This window comes from Sebastes fasciatus, chromosome 15 (assembly GCF_043250625.1).
Source record: "Sebastes fasciatus isolate fSebFas1 chromosome 15, fSebFas1.pri, whole genome shotgun sequence".
Classification (NCBI taxonomy): domain Eukaryota; kingdom Metazoa; phylum Chordata; class Actinopteri; order Perciformes; family Sebastidae; genus Sebastes; species Sebastes fasciatus.
In genome coordinates this window covers 13,247,007-13,268,602 of record NC_133809.1, presented here as the reverse complement: position 1 = coordinate 13,268,602, position 21,596 = coordinate 13,247,007, and the positions used below count along the sequence as shown (strand labels likewise).

At 39.0% G+C, this 21,596-nt stretch overlaps 2 protein-coding genes across 5 annotated transcripts in view; both read right to left on the bottom strand.

Annotated features, from left to right (window-relative positions):
• begain (brain-enriched guanylate kinase-associated) overlaps window positions 1–9,552 on the bottom strand; it is a 153,879-nt gene extending 144,327 nt beyond the window's left edge. Inside the window, exon 1 of the mRNA XM_074661084.1 lies at window positions 9,419–9,552. The gene's annotated coding sequence lies outside the window, so the exon portion shown is untranslated. The remainder of the gene's footprint in view (window positions 1–9,418) is intronic.
• An 8,660-nt stretch (window positions 9,553–18,212) lies between these two features.
• Window positions 18,213–21,596, bottom strand: part of ppp2r5ca (protein phosphatase 2, regulatory subunit B', gamma a) — a 30,393-nt gene continuing 27,009 nt past the window's right edge. For all 4 annotated transcript variants that reach the window (XM_074659888.1, XM_074659885.1, XM_074659887.1 and 1 more), the window contains one exon: window positions 18,213–20,651. In XM_074659888.1, the coding sequence (XP_074515989.1) occupies window positions 20,517–20,651 (135 nt within the window). In that variant the 3' untranslated portion in view covers window positions 18,213–20,516. The remainder of the gene's footprint in view (window positions 20,652–21,596) is intronic.

Below are 21,596 nucleotides of genomic sequence, written 5' to 3'. Positions count from 1 at the left end.
TCATCACGTCGTACGCTCGCGATGATGTCGTTACGTCACGTTACATGCGGTACAAAACGCGGTGATCACACGCAGTGGCGCCAGAGTATTGCCTCGTAACGGCTCTGGGAGATCGTTGTTTGCATGATCCTGTTTAAATTGATGTCAAATAAAAATTATTTTAGTGAGGGCATTCATTATTTTTGCAGCAGAAAGCTAAGGTTTCTATCTTTCATTTCATGTGCGGAACGTAACCTAACTATCAAAGCGCTTGTGCACTCTCACTGCTCATAAAAATGAGTATATCTCAAAAACTAAAAAATGTGTGTAGTTCAAATAACTTATGCAGTGTTAAGAAATATTTTGTTCATGTCTCTACATTTAGAAATCTTTTGGATCAACATATTTTGAGTGATTATTTAGTAACATTTTATGAAAAATTGTTCATATTTTCTTTTTAATTTATGACAATTTCAATACTTTTATCAATTATTATGATTTATTGGCTGGCATAACCTTGTAGCTTAGGTTGTACAGATTTTAAGGATTTGAAGCATTTGAAAATTTTCAAAGAAATGACATCACAATAAGCAAAAACACCAACGTAGGCACTGGCGGACCATTTCCATTGCAGAGTTCAAAGGGTTAAAACGTGTATGTCTACAAAGAACTGAAAACACTTATAACAATATGGTAAACAAAATCAGGAAGTAACAGAACACCAGATGATGGCGTGAACATTAAATGAATACACCTGGACACTTGGTATTCGCTCACAGCATCATATTCAACAGCTGTCTACAAATATGCTGACTTTTATTGGGAGTTTACTTCCAGTTGTGCTCATTACTTTGACATCAACATACATAACACCGAGGACTACATGCTATGCTGTAGAGGGAATGCTGCCATGAATTCCTCCACTCTCTATACCACCCATGCGCAATCTTTTTCTCTTCCAAATGTAAACTTTCAGTCACACTTAGGTAGCCACAATAGCTTTCTGTATGTTCTTGCGTTGGGGCAAGACTGCAACATGTAAATACTGGAGCTAAACAGTACATTCTCTGTTATTATGGATATGGGAGTTTATTGCCAAAGCTCCAGCAATTACAGTAAAGAATGTGTGCTGTCTGAAAAGTATGCTTCAAAGAGGTATATAAACATTTAATAACTATAAGACTTAAAAAAAAAAACAGTTGGTGATGAGTGATCTTTGCAACCTTCACATCATTAGCTCCCTCAAATCTGATTCACATCTCCAGGATATTTGGCTCATAAAAGTAAATGGTACCCTTTTGCACCTAATAAAAACACAAATGAAGCCACATCCCCATATTTCAGGAGAAACTGCAGGTTATTGAAGGGCGTCTAAATACGACTCCGGCATTCAGTTCAACTTTCACACCCAAACTTCAAATCGTCAGTATGTCACGCCACGTAGGATGTGGATGTATATAATTCAACAAACATGGTCATTACTGAGGGTGCCAGTGTGAACGTCTTGCCTTCTCATTAACGGGATAATTAAAGCTATAAAGCCATTATCCTCCCACGTTCAAGCAATATTCATCGACATTGCACACCTTCAGATGCCTTGTAAAGTTCGCAGGCTTCGATATGATTCAACATTTTTGATCAGTGGCAATCAGTAACTTTCAAAACATGCTCTCCTTTAACAAAATGTGTTTCACCTCAGACTGGAAAGCGATGAAAGCGATATATGTAAGATATGTGAGGGGCCGCCTACAGAACATGTGCAATAAATCGAACATATAAACCATATGGTGAGATTCGCAGGATACATGAATTCAATAAAAGGAGGAAATGTCAGAAAAACAGCTTGCATGTGGGAGGAGTGCATGCCAGATAATCATTAGTCAGTATGTTGAACATTTTGTCCACCACTGCTTAAAGCTGCAGTAAGTAGAATTGGAGGAAATATGATTTAAAAAAGTAATTTTTTATAAAACGGTCACTATATCCGGACAGCAGAGCATGAGACAGGTAAGGCTGGGGCGATTCGTCGACGTAGTCGATTGCGTAAATACGTCGATTTACGTAACGTGCGTTGACGCATCAGATGACGTAATGAAAATGCGCTGCGCCCGGTCCGAGCATGGATTCTGATTCCCCCAGAGAGCAAGAAGCGTCAAAAAACCTCTCCAACGTTCATCAAAGGTGTGGGAATACTTCAAACAGAGACCCAACAATGCGGTGCTCTGTAAGTTGTGCAGAATGGAGATGGCGTACTACAGCATTACAGGTGCAATGCACGAGCACCTGACAAGAAGGCATCCCGGAGCGCTGCGTGAAGAAGACAGCAGCAAGACACCACCGTAAGTCCTGTTTACTTTTTCCCCACCAGGCATGATCTATTAAGATTGTAAAAGCACGGGCGTGTTTCTGTTAGCAGTAGTCATTTAACGTTTGTTTTTAAAATGTTTCTTCATCACCACCATGTTAAAAGTATTTTATGGACCACTGTTATAGTAACGTAACGTAACGTTACACCATGCGTCATCTAACGTTGTTATTCGGCCGTTATATATTTTCTGTTTACTTTAACGGCGATGTATAAGTGAGAAAATGGCTTATAGTAACATAACATATTGTTCTACAGTCTGTGACTGTTAGTCTGTAAAGTTTCAACTATTTATCTTGCTCCACACTGATGCAAAAGTACATTCGCTAGTGTTAATCTTAACTGCATATTATTACAGTGATGAAATAAATCCATGTTTAAACCATTTTAAGTTTTAAGTTAAGTACTTAAGTAAAAATACTGATGAGGATTATTATTATTATTATTAGCCTAATGTCATAACACAACAGTGCTGTGGAAATTAGACCTGTTTTAAAATGTGCCACTATTATCATTATTTTAATGGGCTTTCTGTGTCTCTTTTTCAGGACGAGACAAAGCAGTGTGGAAGACTTTTTCCACAAAAAGAACATTGCACTTTATTCCTTTTACATGAATTTACAATACAAGCTCTTGTTTTAATTTTATTTTGGAGAAATTGTATGTTGGACTGAAAACAGATTACCAATAAAGACTGGGATATTTTTTGTTGTGAAATAATGCCATAATAATATTCATGTTTTATGTATATGTTTATAAGAGAAGATATTTGAATAAAGTATTGAAATAATAATGAGTCAAGTTTTTGATATTTATTTATTTATAAAAAAAATATTTCGAATAATTGATGAATTAGTCGTTAGATTAATCGAAAAAAGAATCGTTAAAAAAAGAATCGTTAGGTGCAGCCCTAGAGACAGGTAATCTGAAAAAAACATCATGTGCATCTGTGTCCTCCGGTGTCCTCCGGTGTCCTCCGGTGCTCTTAATAGCATCTGCAAGATTTCACAGACCAGAGGAAAACAACCAATCAGAGCCGAGCTGGAGCCTGCCATCTATGAGCAGCTGTCAATCACTCACAAACGCAGTTATTTCTGCACAAACGTCCACTGTACATTCACTAGATATTCTCAGAGCTACGAAGTCTTCTGCAGTGTGTAGAGTGCACGCATGCACGTGAGGTGGAGCGAGTTGAGTGAAGGCAGGCAGGCAGAGGAGCAGAGTACAGCAGAGACTCCGGCCCTGGAGACCAAATCTACGGTCTCCCCTGTGTCTTCTGGTCGTGGTGCGGGGGCTGGAGCAGGAAGAGTTGACACTGTTTTGCAAGACGGGCTTCACTAGATATAACTTTGCGGTTTTGGTGCTTCCGTGTAGTTTGTGTTGGAGTCATGTCTGAACAGCGTAGCCACACGTGAGAGCGCGCATGGGACACCGACCCGGGTGATTTATACGTGTAAGAAGTTACAAACAGTCCCTTTAAAGGACAAACATATTGTAAGTAACCTAAATATTGCCATAAGAAGACATGATCTAAACCACAATGAATGCAGTATGGGTTGGTGCCTCCTGTGATTTTAGCCCCACAGTGTGTAGAGCACTTAAAATGCTATAAACAACAATCCTATCAGCCAAACTGTCTTATATAGTGTGACAGGTCAGAGGTAGGGTGGGTTCAAGTTTTTAAATCAGAGAAGAGACAGTTTGTCAACAGTCTTCACTTAATCGATTAATTAAGTAGTGTATAAGAGGCCATAAAATAGTGAAAAATGCCCATCACAGTTACCCACAGTCCAAGGTTATATCTTCAATTTTAAAGGTGCTGCTTTAGAAAATGATAAAAAGGTAGATCGAGGTAGATAAAAAGGTATATCAGAATTTCAAGGTAGGAGTGAACTATGACTCCCAACATGCATTTCGGCAAGGAACATCAAATCACAGAGCTTAAAAATCTGTGATTTACAAGCGGCACTAACGGTGGGCACAAACTAACGATTGACAATCTGCAGGCAGCTTAAATCCATTAGGGACTTCCCCCCGAAGAAGTCACAAGCTAATTTTAAGCAGAAAAAGCAGTTTTTACACGCAAAAAAATATATGTCGATAAGTATCTGTGATTTATGTGTACAGCATGAAAACGATAATTTAATGTGGAGTTCCTCTTTACTTGCTACCATCAAAGTGTACAGTTAAGTTTGTATAGATACCATAGTCTCCTTTTGACAACAGGTGAACCAGCCCGACGTTCATTAGCAGGATTACTCTTGAATGCTCCATTATGTGCTCCGACACCACCCCAAACAGCCCCCCCACTCTATTTTTCTATTTTTGTTGAGGTTCAGTTTGTCACAGTCTACCCAGTGCCTCTTGTGCACAAAATGACAGAAATTAAAAATTACATTGGTGCTTGTAAACACCATACAAAGACATCTAAAAATGTGTTTCTAATTTGTTCTGCTCTGATTTGACGTCCTGCTTGCTGCTAGTGCATGAACCCACTGAACAAAATGCAAAACAAGAGTTCAGAGTATTTAGCAATGCTGAGTCTGGTTTGTTTCATGTCTGGAGAGGTCGTTACACAGCACATTTGGTGCAGCTCTGTTGAGGATTAGTTCATTAAGTCACTATCATAAAACTGAACAAAACTATTTGTTTGATTAAAAACACATCTCGGCGTCTTTAAAACATAAACATGTTTTTAAGCTAAAGCCATCCTTCTAGTTTAGAGGATATTTCACGGTACTTTTGCCTATCATCTATCAAATCTCTTTCAAGGGCACACAAAGAAGCTGAAAAATCTCCCGACACTCCATTACTTAGAAAAAACTGTCAATATACTACAGGGTTTCCCCAAGGAAACTGTTAAATCAAGGTGATAAACCGCCAAGATCCTGACAAATCTCGTCTAGTGATTGATTTAGTTAGTAGATGCCAGCTTAAACAACAGCCACACTCCTTCAATATGTGACATTATTTTGTGTGAAATACTCTATCTGCTCTTTTACACTGAAGATCAAGGTTTTATTGCATGAAAGTGTCCTTTTTATACTGTTAGCAGATTACGGATTGATCGTAATATGAATTTGTACACTGTACAGAGTTGATATTTGGCGTCTAGGCTCCAACCCCACCACCCGCCAAGCACACATCAAGCTCAGCACAGCAAACATTTGGGAGTGATGAATAGCAGATGAAGCCTGAAACGAGATGGCACCATGCAGCCCACGAGGTAAAGCGTTCGCCAATCAGGTGCCTAGTGTCTAGTGTCTAGTGTCTAGTGTCTAGTGGCAGCCCATCAAGCATCCAGTACTGGGAAGCAAGGCGATCCCTTGTGTCCAAAAATGTCCCTGAGGACACGTACCATTAGGCTATGCACAAGTCTGTGCATGTTTTAAATCTGCTGTTGTCAAGATTCAAGAGTTTTATTTGCCATTTGCACCTAAGTACATTGGAATTCTGAGCAATTTACACCGAGTCAAATTTAGGAAAGGAAAAAAAAAAAAAGGTAGAAAAGGCACAATGTAATTACAGTACAAAATAATTAGCACATTCAACTCAACAGAATAAATAAATAAATTATTAAAATATAAAACGCCCTCAGTGTAGTCAATAAATAACTAAACTACCCTCTGCATAGGAACGATACCCCCAGAATACAAATATACAGTAAATATGCTCCATGACCATGTTACCCCTATACCCCAAAACGTCCTGTGCTGGGAATTAATCAGTCTCTATGCAACTGGATTTTAGATTTTCTGTCCGATAGGCAAAATGTTCTCTCGGCCTATGACTCTCAACACTGGTGCCCCTCAGGGTTTTGTTCTCTCACCTCTGCTGAACTCACTGTACTCACTCTGCTGTGGAGTGGTGTCGGGAAAACAACCTGATTTTAAACATCGCTAAGACCAAAGAAATAATAATCGACTTCCAGAGGGCTGAGGGGGTTCTCCCCCCCCCCCATTGGTCATCAATAACCAGATAGTGGAGAGGGTTGACACTTTAAAATTCCTTGGCATCACCATATGCCACACTCTGAAGTGGGAGGCCAACACCAGCCATATAATTAACAAGGCCTACCAGAGGCTTCACTTTCTGCGCCAGCTTAGAAACTTTGGCGTCCTCGCCTTCTCAGTCACAGTGTCGTATGGCAACACAACCGTCCTTGACATGAGAGGGGACAGTTGGAAAGAGTTGTGTACACAGCGTCTAAGATCACTGATCTTCCTGCCCTCTGTCACCTCCATAAAGGCCTCACGTAACAGACGCAAGACGCAGAAGGTGATCGCTGACTCCCTGACTCCTCTCACCCTGCTTGCTCCCTCTTCAGATCCCTCCCCCTCCAGAAGGAGATTCCAGAGTTTCAAGTGTAGGACACCTCGCTTCAGGAATAGCACACATCCTGAGGCTGTTCGATACTTGAACTCAGACGCTCAAGTATACTTTTAGCAGTAGAACAAGCATCAGCAACAACAAGAGCTTTAAAACTTAGCAGCACAAAGCAACAAGCACTTTAAACGAATTGACACGAAGCAAAAAATCTGTAAAATAACAGAAAAAGTACTGGCAGCTCATTACCTGTGTATCTATAGTAAAAAAAAAAATTCAATTATGTTATTTAATGGTGTATCTATAGTAAAAATAAATATATTTTGTATTATTTCATGATGTACCTACAGTAAAAAAAACAAGATATTTTCTATTATTTATTGGTGTATTTATAGTAAAAAACAGAACATTTTCTATTATTAATGGTGTATCTATAGTAAAAAAAGACATTTTCTATTATTTATTTGTGTAGGCTGTAGCAGCCCAAAGCACTTTAGGATTTTTTTTTCATAGTTTGAATGTATAAATGTGGTAACTGTTTTTGCTATATTTTATTTACTGTGTGTGTTTTTAAAAGATGCACTGAGGCAAATTTCTATCAACTGTGTTGACACGGCAAAAAAGTATTGATTGATTGATTGATTTATTGATTGATATTGGTATGAGAGCAGCAGCAGCATAAACTACAGAACAGGGGCTCAGCACTTTCTGACAAATTTCAAGCAAGCTGACCATAAACCCACTATTTTAAGAGAAAGTGTTCTCTCAACAGACCATTGTGAAATGCCCCACTAATAATCAGCAGCATGAACGCATCACAAAGTGTGCCAAGCAACCTTTTTTCCTCCTCAAATGGATAGATAACATCTTCAGTATTACAGAAATGTATCATGTGTTGGGCAATTGTTTTCATTTATGGCAAGACAGCTTACACAAGACTGAGATTCAAAAGCTGTCCCAAGCATCCTTAATTCACCCTACAGGAAATGAGCAACAGTCATATTTACATACTTAAAGCCAATTGTTATATTAGCCTCAAACACCTCAAAACAGGAACAACCAAAACAATTCAGGCCACAACAGACAAATGTTCAAATGTCCCACTAATAATCAGCAGCATGAACGCATCACAAAGTTTGCCAAACAATAGCCAACAGGAAAATAAGCTAGCAAGCATAAATCACAACAACACTGTGGCAAATAAACAAACAAACAACTTACCAGCTAATTGATGTTAGATGGGTAACATCTTCAGTATTACAGAAATGTATCATGTGTTAGGCATTTGTTTTCATTTGTGGCAAGACAGTTTACACAAGACAGAGATTAAAAAAACTGAAAACTTAATTCACCCTACAGGAAATGAGCAACAGTCATATTTACATACTTAAGGCCAATTGTTATATTACCCTCAAACACCTCAAAACAACAGGAACAACCTCGGTGGGAAATGTTCCCAAGACCAATTCAGGCCACAACAGACAAATGATCAAATGTCCCACTAATAATCAGCAGCATGAACGCATCACAAAGTGTGCCAAACAACCTTTGCTCCTCCTCAAATGGATAGATAACATCTTCAGTATTACAGAAATGTATCATGGGTTGGACATTTGTTTTCATTTATGGCAAGACAGTTTACACAAGACGGAGATTCAAAAACTGTCCCAATCACCCTACAACAGGAAATGAGCAACAGACATATTTACATACTGAAAAGGCCAATTGTTATATTAGCCTCAAACACCTCAAAACAACAGAAACAACCAAAACAATTCAGGCCACAACAGACACATGTTCAAATGTCCCACTAATAATCAGCAGCATGAATGCATCACAAAGTTTGCCAAACAATAGCCAACAGGAAAATAAGCTGGCAAGCATAAATCACAACAACACCGTGGCAAATAAACAAACAAACAACTTACCAGCTAATTGATGTTAGATGGGTAACATCTTCAGTATTACAGAAATGTATCATGTGTTGGGCATTTGTTTTCATTTGTGGCAAGACAGCTTGCACAAGACAGAGATTAAAAAAACTGAAAACTTAATTCACCCTACAGGAAATGAGCAACAGTCATATTTACATACTTAAGGCCAATTGTTATATTACCCTCAAACACCTCAAAACAACAGGAACAACCTTGGTGGGAAATGTTCCCAAGACCAATTCAGGCCACAACAGACAAATGATCAAATGTCCCACTAATAATCAGCAGCATGAACGCATCACAAAGTGTGCCAAACAACCTTTGTTCCTCCTCAAATGGATAGATAACATCTTCAGTATTACAGAAATGTATCATGGGTTGGACATTTGTTTTCATTTATGGCAAGACAGTTTACACAAGACTGAGATTCAAAAACTGTCCCAATCACCCTTAATTCACCCTACAACAGGAAATGAGCAACAGACATATTTACATACTGAAAAGGCCAATTGTTATATTAGCCTCAAACACCTCAAAACAACATGAACAACCAAAACAATTCAGGCCACAACAGACAAATGTTCAAATGTCCCACTAATTATCAGCAGCATGAACGCATCACAAAGTGTGTCAAACAACAGCCAACAGACGAAGTTAGTTAGCTAGCATAAATCACAACAACACTGTGGCAAATAAACAAACAAAACAACTTTACCAGACAATTGATGTTGCCAGTAAAGCACACAAACTCAGACCAGAACCAAAACACATCAATTCACAACACACACACGTGTTAGCATGAGCAGCAACTTACATTGTTGAAGTGAAGCTAAACAGAGGTCCGACTGCTCGCAGGTGTTGCTTGATTGTGACAGTATACGTTAAGCAGGGCAGCCGTAACCTAGCAACGCAAGGTTGTTTAAATATCCCGCCGCCATATTGGAACAGGCAGGTTGGATATTCACTCCAGTTAGGTAGGCTACACCCAGGGTCTGAAATTAAGTGTTTTCCTCAGGTGCCACTGTGGCAGGTCACTGAACATTTCTATTAAACACACAATTTTTGTCTGCCACTTATAAAATCTAAAACGCTTTAGAATTGTAAACACTAGGACTGTGTATGAGCAATAATCTGGCGATACGATACGTATCATGATACAGGGGTTACGATTCAATATATCGCAACATATTGCGGTACTGTAAGCAAGGCAATATATAGATTTTTTTTAAAATCTAATTTAGGAAAACGGACATAGTATGAAAAACACACCGCCACATGCATAAAATCTGAGTAAAAAAAATATTTTTAAACTTTTTTATGCCATCAGAATAGTAGGATCTGCATTTGCATTTGTCTTTGCAAATAAAATAAAGTATTGACTGAGTTAATCTTTGCTTGTAAACTGTTAATTAGAGATCAATACAGGGTTTTTGAGAATCGATACAGTATCACAAAACATAATATTGCAATACTCCATATTTTGTATGTTTTCTTACACCCCTAGTAAACACTGAGTCAGTGGTAACAGAGAGTAGAAATATGAATCATGTAACCTTAATCACTGACTATTTTTAATTTAGGAATTGCTTTTGAAAAATAACATTTTAATATAAGGAAAACCTGGCAACCTGCCATGGTGCCAGGTGACCTGAAATTGTTACCTGCCACAGCCAACATTTACCCTGTTATTTGGCAGGTGGCAGGTGCTAATTTCATTCCCTGGCTACACCTATAGCTAAAATTAACCCAGTCTAACACAACAGTATCCTGCAATAACAATCTTTATGATCTCAGACATGTTGGAGGATGTTGTGTTTCTGTTATTCAGCGTGGACAAAAGTGGACAAAAAAAATACCATAAAGTTGAATCAACACCAAACCTTTCAACAAAACATCATAACATTCATAAAGGTTACAGCAAGTACAATGTGAGTGTAGCAGCCCAACAGTTGTTTAACCATGTATTGATTATCGTAACAAGTTATGAGATGATATTGCCCCCAGTCCTCATACCCCTGATGTTTGATATAGGCCAGGGATCTGCAACCTGTGGCTCCGGAGCCACATGCGGCTCTTTAGTCCCTCTCCAGTGGCTCCCTGTGGATTTTTTTTGTTTAAAAAACTAGTGGAAATGAATAGCTGTTTTTTTGTTTACATTTTCAATTTTTATTTATCATTGTTGTAGGTCTATGGTCTATGGCCCTTGATGTGAAATTGTTTGGAAACCACTGGCCAAGGCTACTACTTTGGCTGACCCAAATCTTGACTCAAGGTCTATTTTGGCTTTTCTGGAGTTTTCAACTCAAATTCTTTCAAATCTGGACCAACGCTGATTTTTTGTTAGACTGATACCAATATCAACAATTTAGAGTAATAAAACATTAATAAATCTGGATTATTTGTGAAAAGTTGTGACAAAAATGCATGCAGAGTAGGACTTTACCGTTGAAAATAAACTTGTCAGTGCTCTCTGGTGGAACTGCATCATTAGGTCACTGTCTCTGTCCTGCATAGATACGCTGATACCGATATATGTGGTAATCCTCAGCAGATGGAGGTGAATCAGGTATCATCATAAGTATGGTAGTTGGATGACCTGATAGCAGGCGGTTGTATGGTGGTGGTTGTGGGCAGCATCCTTGTTTCTGTTCAAAGATTGCCTCTGCCTCCGTCCACTGACTCCTGGTCTATGACCTTTGACCCTTCGTTAGGGTCTCGCTAGATGTTCTGACAAATTTAGCAGTGTCCATTCTGGTCTTAAGGTTGGCTGAACCTTGAATTTGATGTAGCTACTGTAGCTTTAACCTTCCACTGGTGTCCTCCCCTGTGCATTGTGATTGAAAGACTATTCATGAGAAAACCCTGTCTGTTATCAAGTATATTGCCTAAAAAGCATGAGGAGGCTCTTTCCTTTCTAACATCCCCCCCTCCCTCGTGATTAAAGCTTTGCATAGATGTGGGACTGAGTGTAATAGTGAATGGAGTTTCATAATAATAAATTGCACCAGAAAGAAATGCGACTTTAAATAGAATGCAGTACGCTTACAGCATTTACTTTGCACTAAAGTGATTTATAAGCCAGGGGAAATGTTTCATTAAAAAAACAGCATCATCTGAAGTAGACAGAGCCCCTCATATAAAGGAAAATTTCACCCACAAGACAAGAAAAGATTAAAATCAACCCACGAACAAAAGACACTAAACCGTGTCTTCCTGCCCTGCAGGGAAAGAAATGGCCGTGTTTATCAGTTATTTTCAAACCTCTACATACCTGATTGAAGATAATGAGATGAGGCACATTACAGCTCTTCTCCAGCCCCAGAAAGTGAGAGAGAGAAAGAGAGAGAAATGCAGAGCTGAAGCAGCCAGCAGGGTAATCTAATGGGCTGTGGTGAGGCTTTAGGCTGCGGCTGCCACCCCGCCATTCACCTCAGGTGCCCTTTCCTCCAGCTCTCATCTTCCCCTCCATCCTGGCTCGTGGTCCGGCCCCTGCAGGGTAACACTTCCCCCTGTAGGATCGAGGCAGGACTTCAACCTAGAAACCTGAGACGCCTGGCTGCTTCTCATGAAGGCTTCTGAGGTGAGTAAACCGCCACGGCACGTGTTATGAGTGGATTAACAAGATTGACAGAATAAGTAGAGACTATTTTGCAAAATCCTGCATGTCTGATTAGAGTGGGGAGCTAAGAGAGGAAACTAAAACTAGAGAAAGAGCATGTCCAAATTCTTCTTGGGCATGTCCAGTGTCAGTTAGAGTATATACAGTATTTGATAGTTTCTCTAATGCAACTTTGTACCTTTGGGGCAGGTTAATATACTCCCATTTCAGTTGTTTTCTGCATTCAATTAAAGATACCAGATGTTTTATGAAAAGTCTGCAAAAGAAATTTCATTTTGAGAAATTAAAGTGTCCTGCACCACACTGCTTAATGATCTAAACAGTGATCAGTAGGTATGTGTTATGGCCACCTAACACCAGAGGATACTCAAAAGTCAGGTGCACAAAAACATGTCAGGTTTTATCAGAGTCAATGGCAATAAATGTCTTCCAGACTGACTCGTGTCGTACTTAAACACACACATGAAATGACAGAGAGATGATCGGTACACTGGTTTATTCATTACTCAGCAATGAAGAGTGTAGAGGTTACGAATAAGTCTTTATGACATCCATTTTTCTTTCAGTCCCACATCTTTTTCTGCTCAGTATCTGAAAGGATAAGATGTAAGCATCACCGACTCTCCCAAAAAATATAGAGTATTGGCAAAAGCTGCAGTTCAAATGCTAAAGATCTTTGTCAACTCCTGTTAAAGCTTTGCTGGCCCTGTCCTGCATTTAGTTGATGGTCTATTATTAAAGAGCAGAACAGAAACAATATAGCTTCTGCTTCAAGTGACATTCGTAATGAGGTTCTAAGTATATACAGCCCGTTTTAATTCCCGGGGTGTCAAATACTGAGGCTTGAGATGAGACACATTGGGCTTTCCATTAACTACAACGTAAACCATCCGTGTCAACAGTAAACGCTCAGAGAAAGTGCTGTGCAACCGAAAAGTGATGCCGAGGGGTCTGACAAAGCGTCAGTATATGACGAGTTGGGATGAGAACGTGTTGGTGTATGTGATTACAACGAGAGACAGTATTTGGGGGCATCAACAATCTGGGACACGTTTCATGGGGTCATGTTGTCTCAAAATTTGGCCAATAGCCGATACCGATGTTTTGTTGTTGTTTATTTTGTTGTTTATTCCCCCTTTGGTGCCAGAAAAACAAAGAGATCTTCATTATAAACTACACTCTTAATTCAGCCCTTCATTCATTCATTAAATGAGCACAAATTAAATCGTACAAATTTATGAAACAAGCTTTCAATATAACTTTCTTTCACATGAAAAATAACTGCTTCAAAAGCCTGTTAGCTTGTATACAACTACCTACTCAATGAGAGCAATTTATTACCTACAGCCCAACAAAAACATTTTGTGAAAAATTACTAAGACTAAGACAAAATGTCAGAAAAGCAATCCATAAAGAAATATACAAATGATAGGCTATGCAGTTCAAGTGGACCTTTTTTGTCCTCCACCACAAATTTCCCTTTTACGTTACACACCTGTTATTTGCACAATGTTCTCAAATTTGTACACATTAATTAAGAAAAAGTCGCACCTACAGTAAGAGCTACCACTATGTAAAATAGGTTTCTATGCTGCTGTGCCCGTTTGAATAAAGAGCAGACAGACAGACAGACAGACCATGTAACATTTTTGTCTATGAGCTGGCTTTTACTGGCAGCCTGTGAGGTTCCAGATGGAGGCAGGTTTCCCTTCCAGCAGTCTGTCGGTCTTGGCTCTGAGCCACCTCTGAGTCAGGTAGGGCAAGTGAGGACAGCTTGGCAGCGATACACTGCGATACACAAGCCCAGGAGATGCTGAGGGATTTGAGAGAGGAGCAGCTCTGCTCTGGATCAGAAAGAATTCATTTCGGAATCGCCTGTATGTCTCAAACACATCACACACGTACAACAAAATCAGCCAAATCAGCTAATGAAATGAAGCCTTTTTTTTGGTCTTTTCATGGTATTGCTTCTTTTGTTGGCCATTATATCTTTCCAGCCTTTTAAAGTGTACAAAGTAGCAATGCTGCTTTTCAAATCTCGTTGCCTTCAGTATAGGATTTAGACGTCATGAAAGTGACACACATTTTGGCGTCATACCAGCACCCCAACGGTCACGCTGGCGGATATCCAAGTACAACACAGGTCTGGTGATAGTGTGGTAATGTGAGCAATAGCAAACAGCCACAACCTGTCGGTGATGATGCTTAAAAAGTCCCAAACGGAAATGCTTAGATAAGAGTGACACCCTGGCTGCAGGTTCACTTTGGGTCATGGCTAATATGCGGAAAGATAGAGAGGCAGAAATTGCTTTGATAATCTCTCATTAGATCACCGAGGTCGCAGCACATTAAAGAGTTCTAATCAGAGCAGATAAGCAGCTGTTGTAAAACACATCCGGCACCACGTTAGCTTTTATAACTCTGGTAGTATGTTGACATATATCACAATAACTTTAGGCTCTCCACTCCATATTAAATGGATTTGTAATATTCACACTTACTGTATATAAATGCTTACATATTGTGTTTTCTTAGCCTTCTTTCATCCTTATTTTACTATTATTATTATTATTATTATTATTATTATTATTATTATCTACCTTTATATATTTTATCTGTTGTTTATTCTTATTGAACACGGTCAGGGGACCTCTAGTGAGGATGAGGAGGATGTGATTCAGGCTGGCAGTCACGGTGAAGGTGCAGAAAAAGACACTGCGGCTGATGTTGCGGGTATAGGAGGGTGCAGGTTTAATAAACAGCAATGTGATTGACTGTTGAGCAGCAGTCCTGGCACCGTGCTGTAGAAAGTAGTGAAAGGGAAGCTGACATTAGACAAATGCATATAGGCTACATGGGTAATGATGTTAACCAGATAATGTAACACAAAGAGGGAATTAATTAAACTAATCATTTCACTGCTGGACTATAAGTGTAGATATAATTTATTAACCAATAGCAAAGGTCTCTAGTTTAAACTCAGTGAGAAGGGAGAACATTGAGTTCTCATCCGGTCCTGCTGCTCTGCTGGAATGAATAGCAAAGCTAAAAAAAGAAACTTTGTGGTGTGGAGAGATTCATGTGATCTTATTCAGACATCAGAAGACTCGATACAGACTGATGGTAAACATATAAGAATATGGCAACTGTTACATTAACAACTTTCACTGTGATAAATAACCATGAAATTGCCAGAGTCAGGAGAAAAGAAATTTAACTTGAGAGGATGACTGAAACAATAGAGTTCTTCATTCAGTAACTGATGATAGTAACCTTTTTTTGGCAATTATGTCTTATCATTGGAGAGACAACAGTATGTGTCTTAACCACGGGGCTACAAGGAGTGCCCCGATGGTAACCTTTGTAGTCTAGTTTTGATGTTGTATTGTAACATTTGGTTGTGTCTAGAAGGTAACATGCAAACTGTGAAACTCTCCCGAGACGGTTAGGCGTAAGGTTAGGCATTGACCTTGAACAGTAAAAGTTAGGCATTTTTTCGTATTCCTTGCGGAACATAGGCCATTGATGAATAGTTTCCTGCCTTGTCTGTCTTGGGCCATCTTCTCCAACTGTTTCCACATCAGTCCCTTCTTTTTTCTCGTTCCGTGCTCCTTCTCCAGGTGTTTCTGGGTCTTCCTCTCCCCCATTTGCCTTGTGGGTCCCATTTCAGTGCCTGCTTGGTTGTTGTCGTTTTGCTTCTTAGAGTGTGTCCAATCCAGCTCCACTTTCTACTTTTTAGCTGTACTTCTACTGTCTCTTGTTTTGTGCATTCCCACAGGTTGATGTTGCTGTCTGATGGTGTTTGGCCAGTAGATCTCAATAGCTCCCAGTAGATTCCAACATGTCTGAACATCTCAGAGGACTATAAATGTTCATATAATACCTTCAAAGTATAGTCTTCCTCACTGCCTTATAATGGAGTTAAGGAGAAAGTGAGTTTACAACATTGGTACTTCTGGCCAACTGTGTATTCAGTGTCAGCTTGGGACAAGGCAACAGATCTTGCGGAAATGTCTTTGGGGAACAACAAATGTCTGGTTTCCTGAAATCACCCCCTTCCAAATAACAAAAACACACTTGTTTACAATTGGCCTTCCGCTCACCAATCCTTTGTGACTCACGGCTTCACCTTCACCTTGCGTAACATCAAGAGTTAATACTCTCTCTCCAAACCAGGAGATAAGCTACTACAGCCAACTGTTACCGAAATACAACGCCAACGCCAACAACATTAAAACAAAAACACTCTCATTACCGAAACAGGAAGTAATCCATAAAGCACGTGTTGTGATAAAAAAGAGGTTGATCCTTTTGTTTGGGACTTCTGAGAGAAAACCTAATTCTTCATCTCTGCCTAGGAAAGGCGCTTTGCACACTCATGTCTGTTTCCAAAATGTGATCTGCTCATTGCAAAAGAATGATTTATTTTAATTGTTTGGAACTCAATTGAATTGATTCATGAAATTGAAAAGAGAGGGTATGTATGCAGGAGTTTGCTTTCATTGGTCATTTAAATACTTCATGAAATTAAAATAAAATGATTTAAGGACATTGGCAGGAATGTTGTTGTTGTTATTACTGATTAAAGGTGCAGTGTAGGATGTGGCAGCATCCCTATGTAGATATAAATGGCTCATTCTAAGGTAACGAAAACAAAACGATTCGTATTTTTTGTTGATTATATACTAATGTAAACATGACTATTAATATTATATTCAATTTCTGCCAATGCCCCTTAATGCTACACACTGGTCCTTTAACCTGCTGATGATTTTCTTGATTGACTGATTCTTTGTTTTGTAAAAGAAATAGTAAAAAAACGGTCATTATAATTACCCAGAGACCACGGTAGCATCTGTAAACTTCTTGTTTTGTTCGATAAACAATCAAGGAGTCAAAGTTATTCAGTTGCAAAGCTGAAAACAGAAATCCTTCCTCTAGCCGTTGAAGTTGGCAGATTTAAAAACATCCAGGAGGACAACAGATTGTGTGACTTATGCAAATTATGACAGATTATTTTCTTTTGTATTGTCCATGCTTTGATGAGTTAAGAATTTCTATTTCAAATGAAATGTCTGTTCAAAAAAACAAAAACATTTTGGTGCTCACCGCACAGATAATGACAGAATGGAATGGCTATTTAGTTTTTAATGCTTATAAGTTTACTACTTTTGTTTCTCAAGCTTGGAAAAAAATGTCAGGATGGTCTATATGTTTAGTATTATTTGTAATTTATATTGCTAATCGGATTTTTGGAGTATTTTTACATGATGGTATTAGTCTTTTCACTTAAGTAAAGGATATTGAAGGTATTGGAGCTCTTAAAATTATTTCACAGTAAGATTTAAGTTGTGGTCACGTACGATTGTGCTGCCAGTGAGACAGACACACATGTTCATTGCAGTGTATGTGATGGACTGAATATTGTGTGTAGTTAAGCTTTGGTTGAGATATTTGTGTTGCTGAATGCAGTCATAGATGACATATGCTACAAGTGGTGTTGCAGATGTCATTCTCTGCATTTTGATGATAGACTACACATTTAGTAAATGTCCTTTTTCAGGTATCTGGCTCCCCCTTGTGTTCAAAGCAGCACACTGCCAAAGTGGCTACTTGATAGTGACATTACTAAGAATACCCTCGTTGTTAATACTAGCCTTGTTCTCCTTGTTACAGCAAATGGACTGTAGTTTATATGCAAGTATGTTTCAATAAAGTCATTTTTATGATGTGCCCCTCCAGTCAAGTAAAGCCAAAATGGATGCATGGTTGAAAATATATATTCAAATAATCTCTTTATTCATCCTATATAGTTGTACACCACTAAAGACAGTGATAGGAGCACACAACGGGCATGAACATTTGTCAGTTATATAGAGGAGGGAGGAAACTTTGCAGATTTTAATCATAAAAATAAGAACATTTTCTAAATCCTTGTGTCGCTGACCGTACATCCAGAAATAGGAGAAATAAGACGGTATGTGCCAGATTGACTTCTTTCACTTGCTATTGATGTTTTATTCTGTACAGAAGGGACAATTTGTACAAAATTAATCTAGATATATAACACTACATGAAACAAGGTAAATCATATATACAATATTAAATGAATCATATAGTACAGGTCACATACAAAAGGACACTTTAAGTTATCATGTTTTGGAAATAATATGTGAAATTAAAAGATCTGCTGCAGAAAGAGAACAAGCCACCAAATCATTTTTAAATCATCTTTTTATCGCGGACGACTTGTTTTTTTCAGCACTAAAATAAACCTCAAACATCTCTGGACTCAAACTCATAAAATCCATAAAACATCTCTTCCCAGCAAGCAGGACTGTTTCATAAACGCAATGACCTCGACGACAGAAATCAGTTTGGTGAATGGCATTCCTCCAGGGTAAAAGGTACATGTTTAACATGGTAGTTTTTAATTTACATCTTTTTGCATTCAAGCAAATACAGTATTAATAATACAGTTAACAAGCCAAGTCACAATGTCAGTTTTTATTTTCAGCATCTGGCATTTTTGTGGCCATTTGATACCAGTCTGTTTCAGCGGTGGGCATCCTGAATGGCCAGAACAAAAAAGAGAATCCAAAACCTGACATCCACGCTACTTAACCTCCAGAGACGAGACAAAGAAATACAACACATCAAATATGAAGAAATCTAGCAGACCTCCGTAGTTTAAACAATGGTACTGACTGGAAGATATTTTCCAACTTTAAACAGCTTCCTCACTGAGAAGGATATTATATATATTTATAACCCGCAAACCAGACAACGGAAAGTCGGAATGGTAGCAACACAAGCGTACACCTTTAAACGCTAAGGAAGCCATATTTTTTTTGGTAGCTTTCATCAAGTAATTTGTGTATTAATCTTTCTATATCAGTATGTTAATGCGCTTATGTTTGATAATAAATTAATCTTTAATTAGAGGACATTAAAATCTTTATAGCTTACAGTACCAATACACCTCCATGCTCTTTACATGATGAGCTAACTTAGTAACGGCTGCTAAAAACCATCAATGAGTGGAGTTTTTAGGTGTCGAGACAGTACAGATCTGTGCCTCCTCTCCCATTCAACAAAAATCTAATTATATTTCCTTTACAAAGATAATCATCCCTATTCATTTTACAGTATATATAAAAACCCACCACTCACCTTGAACAACCCACAGCCGTGCTCTCCTCTATTTATTCAGCCGTATATACAACTGAGGGCTCTCCTTGCTACATCCAATCCCTGGATACTGCCACTGCAACTTAGGTAGCAAATACAAACAGCTTTCATTCATGTTCATCCTCATCCACTAAACTCAAAAAGCAGTAAGTACCATTGTTTGAACTTGTCTAGTCATCACTATGGTCTGGTTTTCAAATATTGCCAATGAACATAAGGAGAGCAAGCATATAAAAGAGCTGCATATGGCACAAAACAATAAAACGGAAAGTGTCAGATGTCCACAGGACAACTTCCTCTTTCCTCGCCACCTTTCCTGGACATTGCAAGGCTGAAGGACGAGCCTCAGTTTGGTCTGGTGCGCTAAACTAAACAAAAAAAACAAAAAAAACTTTCAAAACACCAGTGACCAAAAAACAAAGGCAGGTGTCCCTGTTGAAGTCACAGATAAAAACATGAAACAAACAAATAACACAACAGTCTTGGCACTGACAAGATGTCTGTTAGATTGAGCAAAAAAAATAAAGAACGGATGACAGGAAAGTCTTGTCTTTCATCTGACCAACAGGTTCTGTTTTTGTTCCCTTTGACAGAAAAGAAAACCCAAGCAGATACCGAGAGGTGATCCGTAGACAGTGAGTCAGTCAGTTCCTATGTTTTCCACGTCCAATCCATTGTGTTTGCAAGAAGGAATGAAGGAACCAGCGTTGTGGCATCCGTACTCCCAGGTTCCACATTTACAGTGAGCGCACAGGGGGGTGGGGAGGGGTGGAAGGAGACAGGAAGGGAAGAGGAACCGATGGAGAAAATAAATCACAATGAATGTAGCGAGGGCTTAAAGACACACAAACACACTCCTCTCCAAATGAAGAAAAAAACCTGAGAAAGCAGAAATCTGAGGGAGGAGGATACAGGGCGTCTGCACTGGGGCAGCAGCAGGAATGAAGGAGAACTGAGGATTCTGGGTAAACTGAAGGTGGAAGGAGGGATGGAGAGCCCAACGTGGGTCGCCAGTGTAATTCTGGCGCCTGGGCGAAGAGGATGTCCATGGCTGTCGAGGGTAAAAGGGGCAGTTGAACAAAGAGCCGGCAGGTGGCGGGACCTAGAGTCCATCGTGGGTGGTCAACATGTCATCAGCTCTGCGGTGGGACTCCAAGGCTTTTGTGGTGTAGATATCCTGAGGCAACTCAGATTTGCGTCGCACCATAGGCCGCTCTTTCCGCTGGTCATGCGGCAACTGTCAGATCGGAGCGGAGACAAGAGGAGCGAGTTAGGCCTAATTATAACGTTTCACATCGTCATCTCCTGTCAACACGTCAATATGGTCCCTGTTCTGATCATATCTCTGAGATGAAGCACAGCTTGAGCACAATGCAGTTACAAAATTTAATTTACAGAGACTGACTGAGTTAAAACATGGCGAACTGATCCAGCCATACCTGGACAAAAATATTATAACATCAACTTAACATCAGACATTTACGGAGCCCCAAAGAGTTAAATATGAAATAAATAAGACATTATGAGATCAATAATTATGTGTCAAATATATATGATCGAATAAATGATCCAAAGAAATTCTTAAAACTTGTATTGGACTTATTTTATTTTATTTCTTTATTCCAAAAGACCCTTTTTTAATTCATAATGGCATTTTCCCCAAAGAAACTTTATTTCACGTAACTTTTGATTTCATGACTGTGATGTTGTCACCAACATTTTACAATAATAGGTTGAGTTTTAATAATTTGTCGTATTATTATTACAAATTATTGGTTCATTCATACAGAAGCCTGAATGCATTCACTTAAGAAAAAAATATTAAAATTATTTTTTTTAAATTCTGAATTAAAAAGGCACAGTGTGCGGTATTTGGCAGCATCTAGTTCGGTGGTTGTAGATTGCAACCAACTGAGTACCCCTCTGCTCACTCCTCCTTTTCCAAGACTGCCGTAACGTGAGTCGCTGAGTGCAAACCGTAGTAACGGTGTTCGCCTCTCTCAGAGACCATCTTTACCATAATAACATACTATAGGAACAACGGACGTCAGACGGCGACTGGAGGTACCACGGTTTTGCACTATGCGGCTCACGTTACCGCAATTTCACAAGGTGGCCTTCAGGTAATGTAAAAATGTGAAAGACTCTCTCTAGAGCCAGTGTTTGTTTTGTCCGTTCCGGG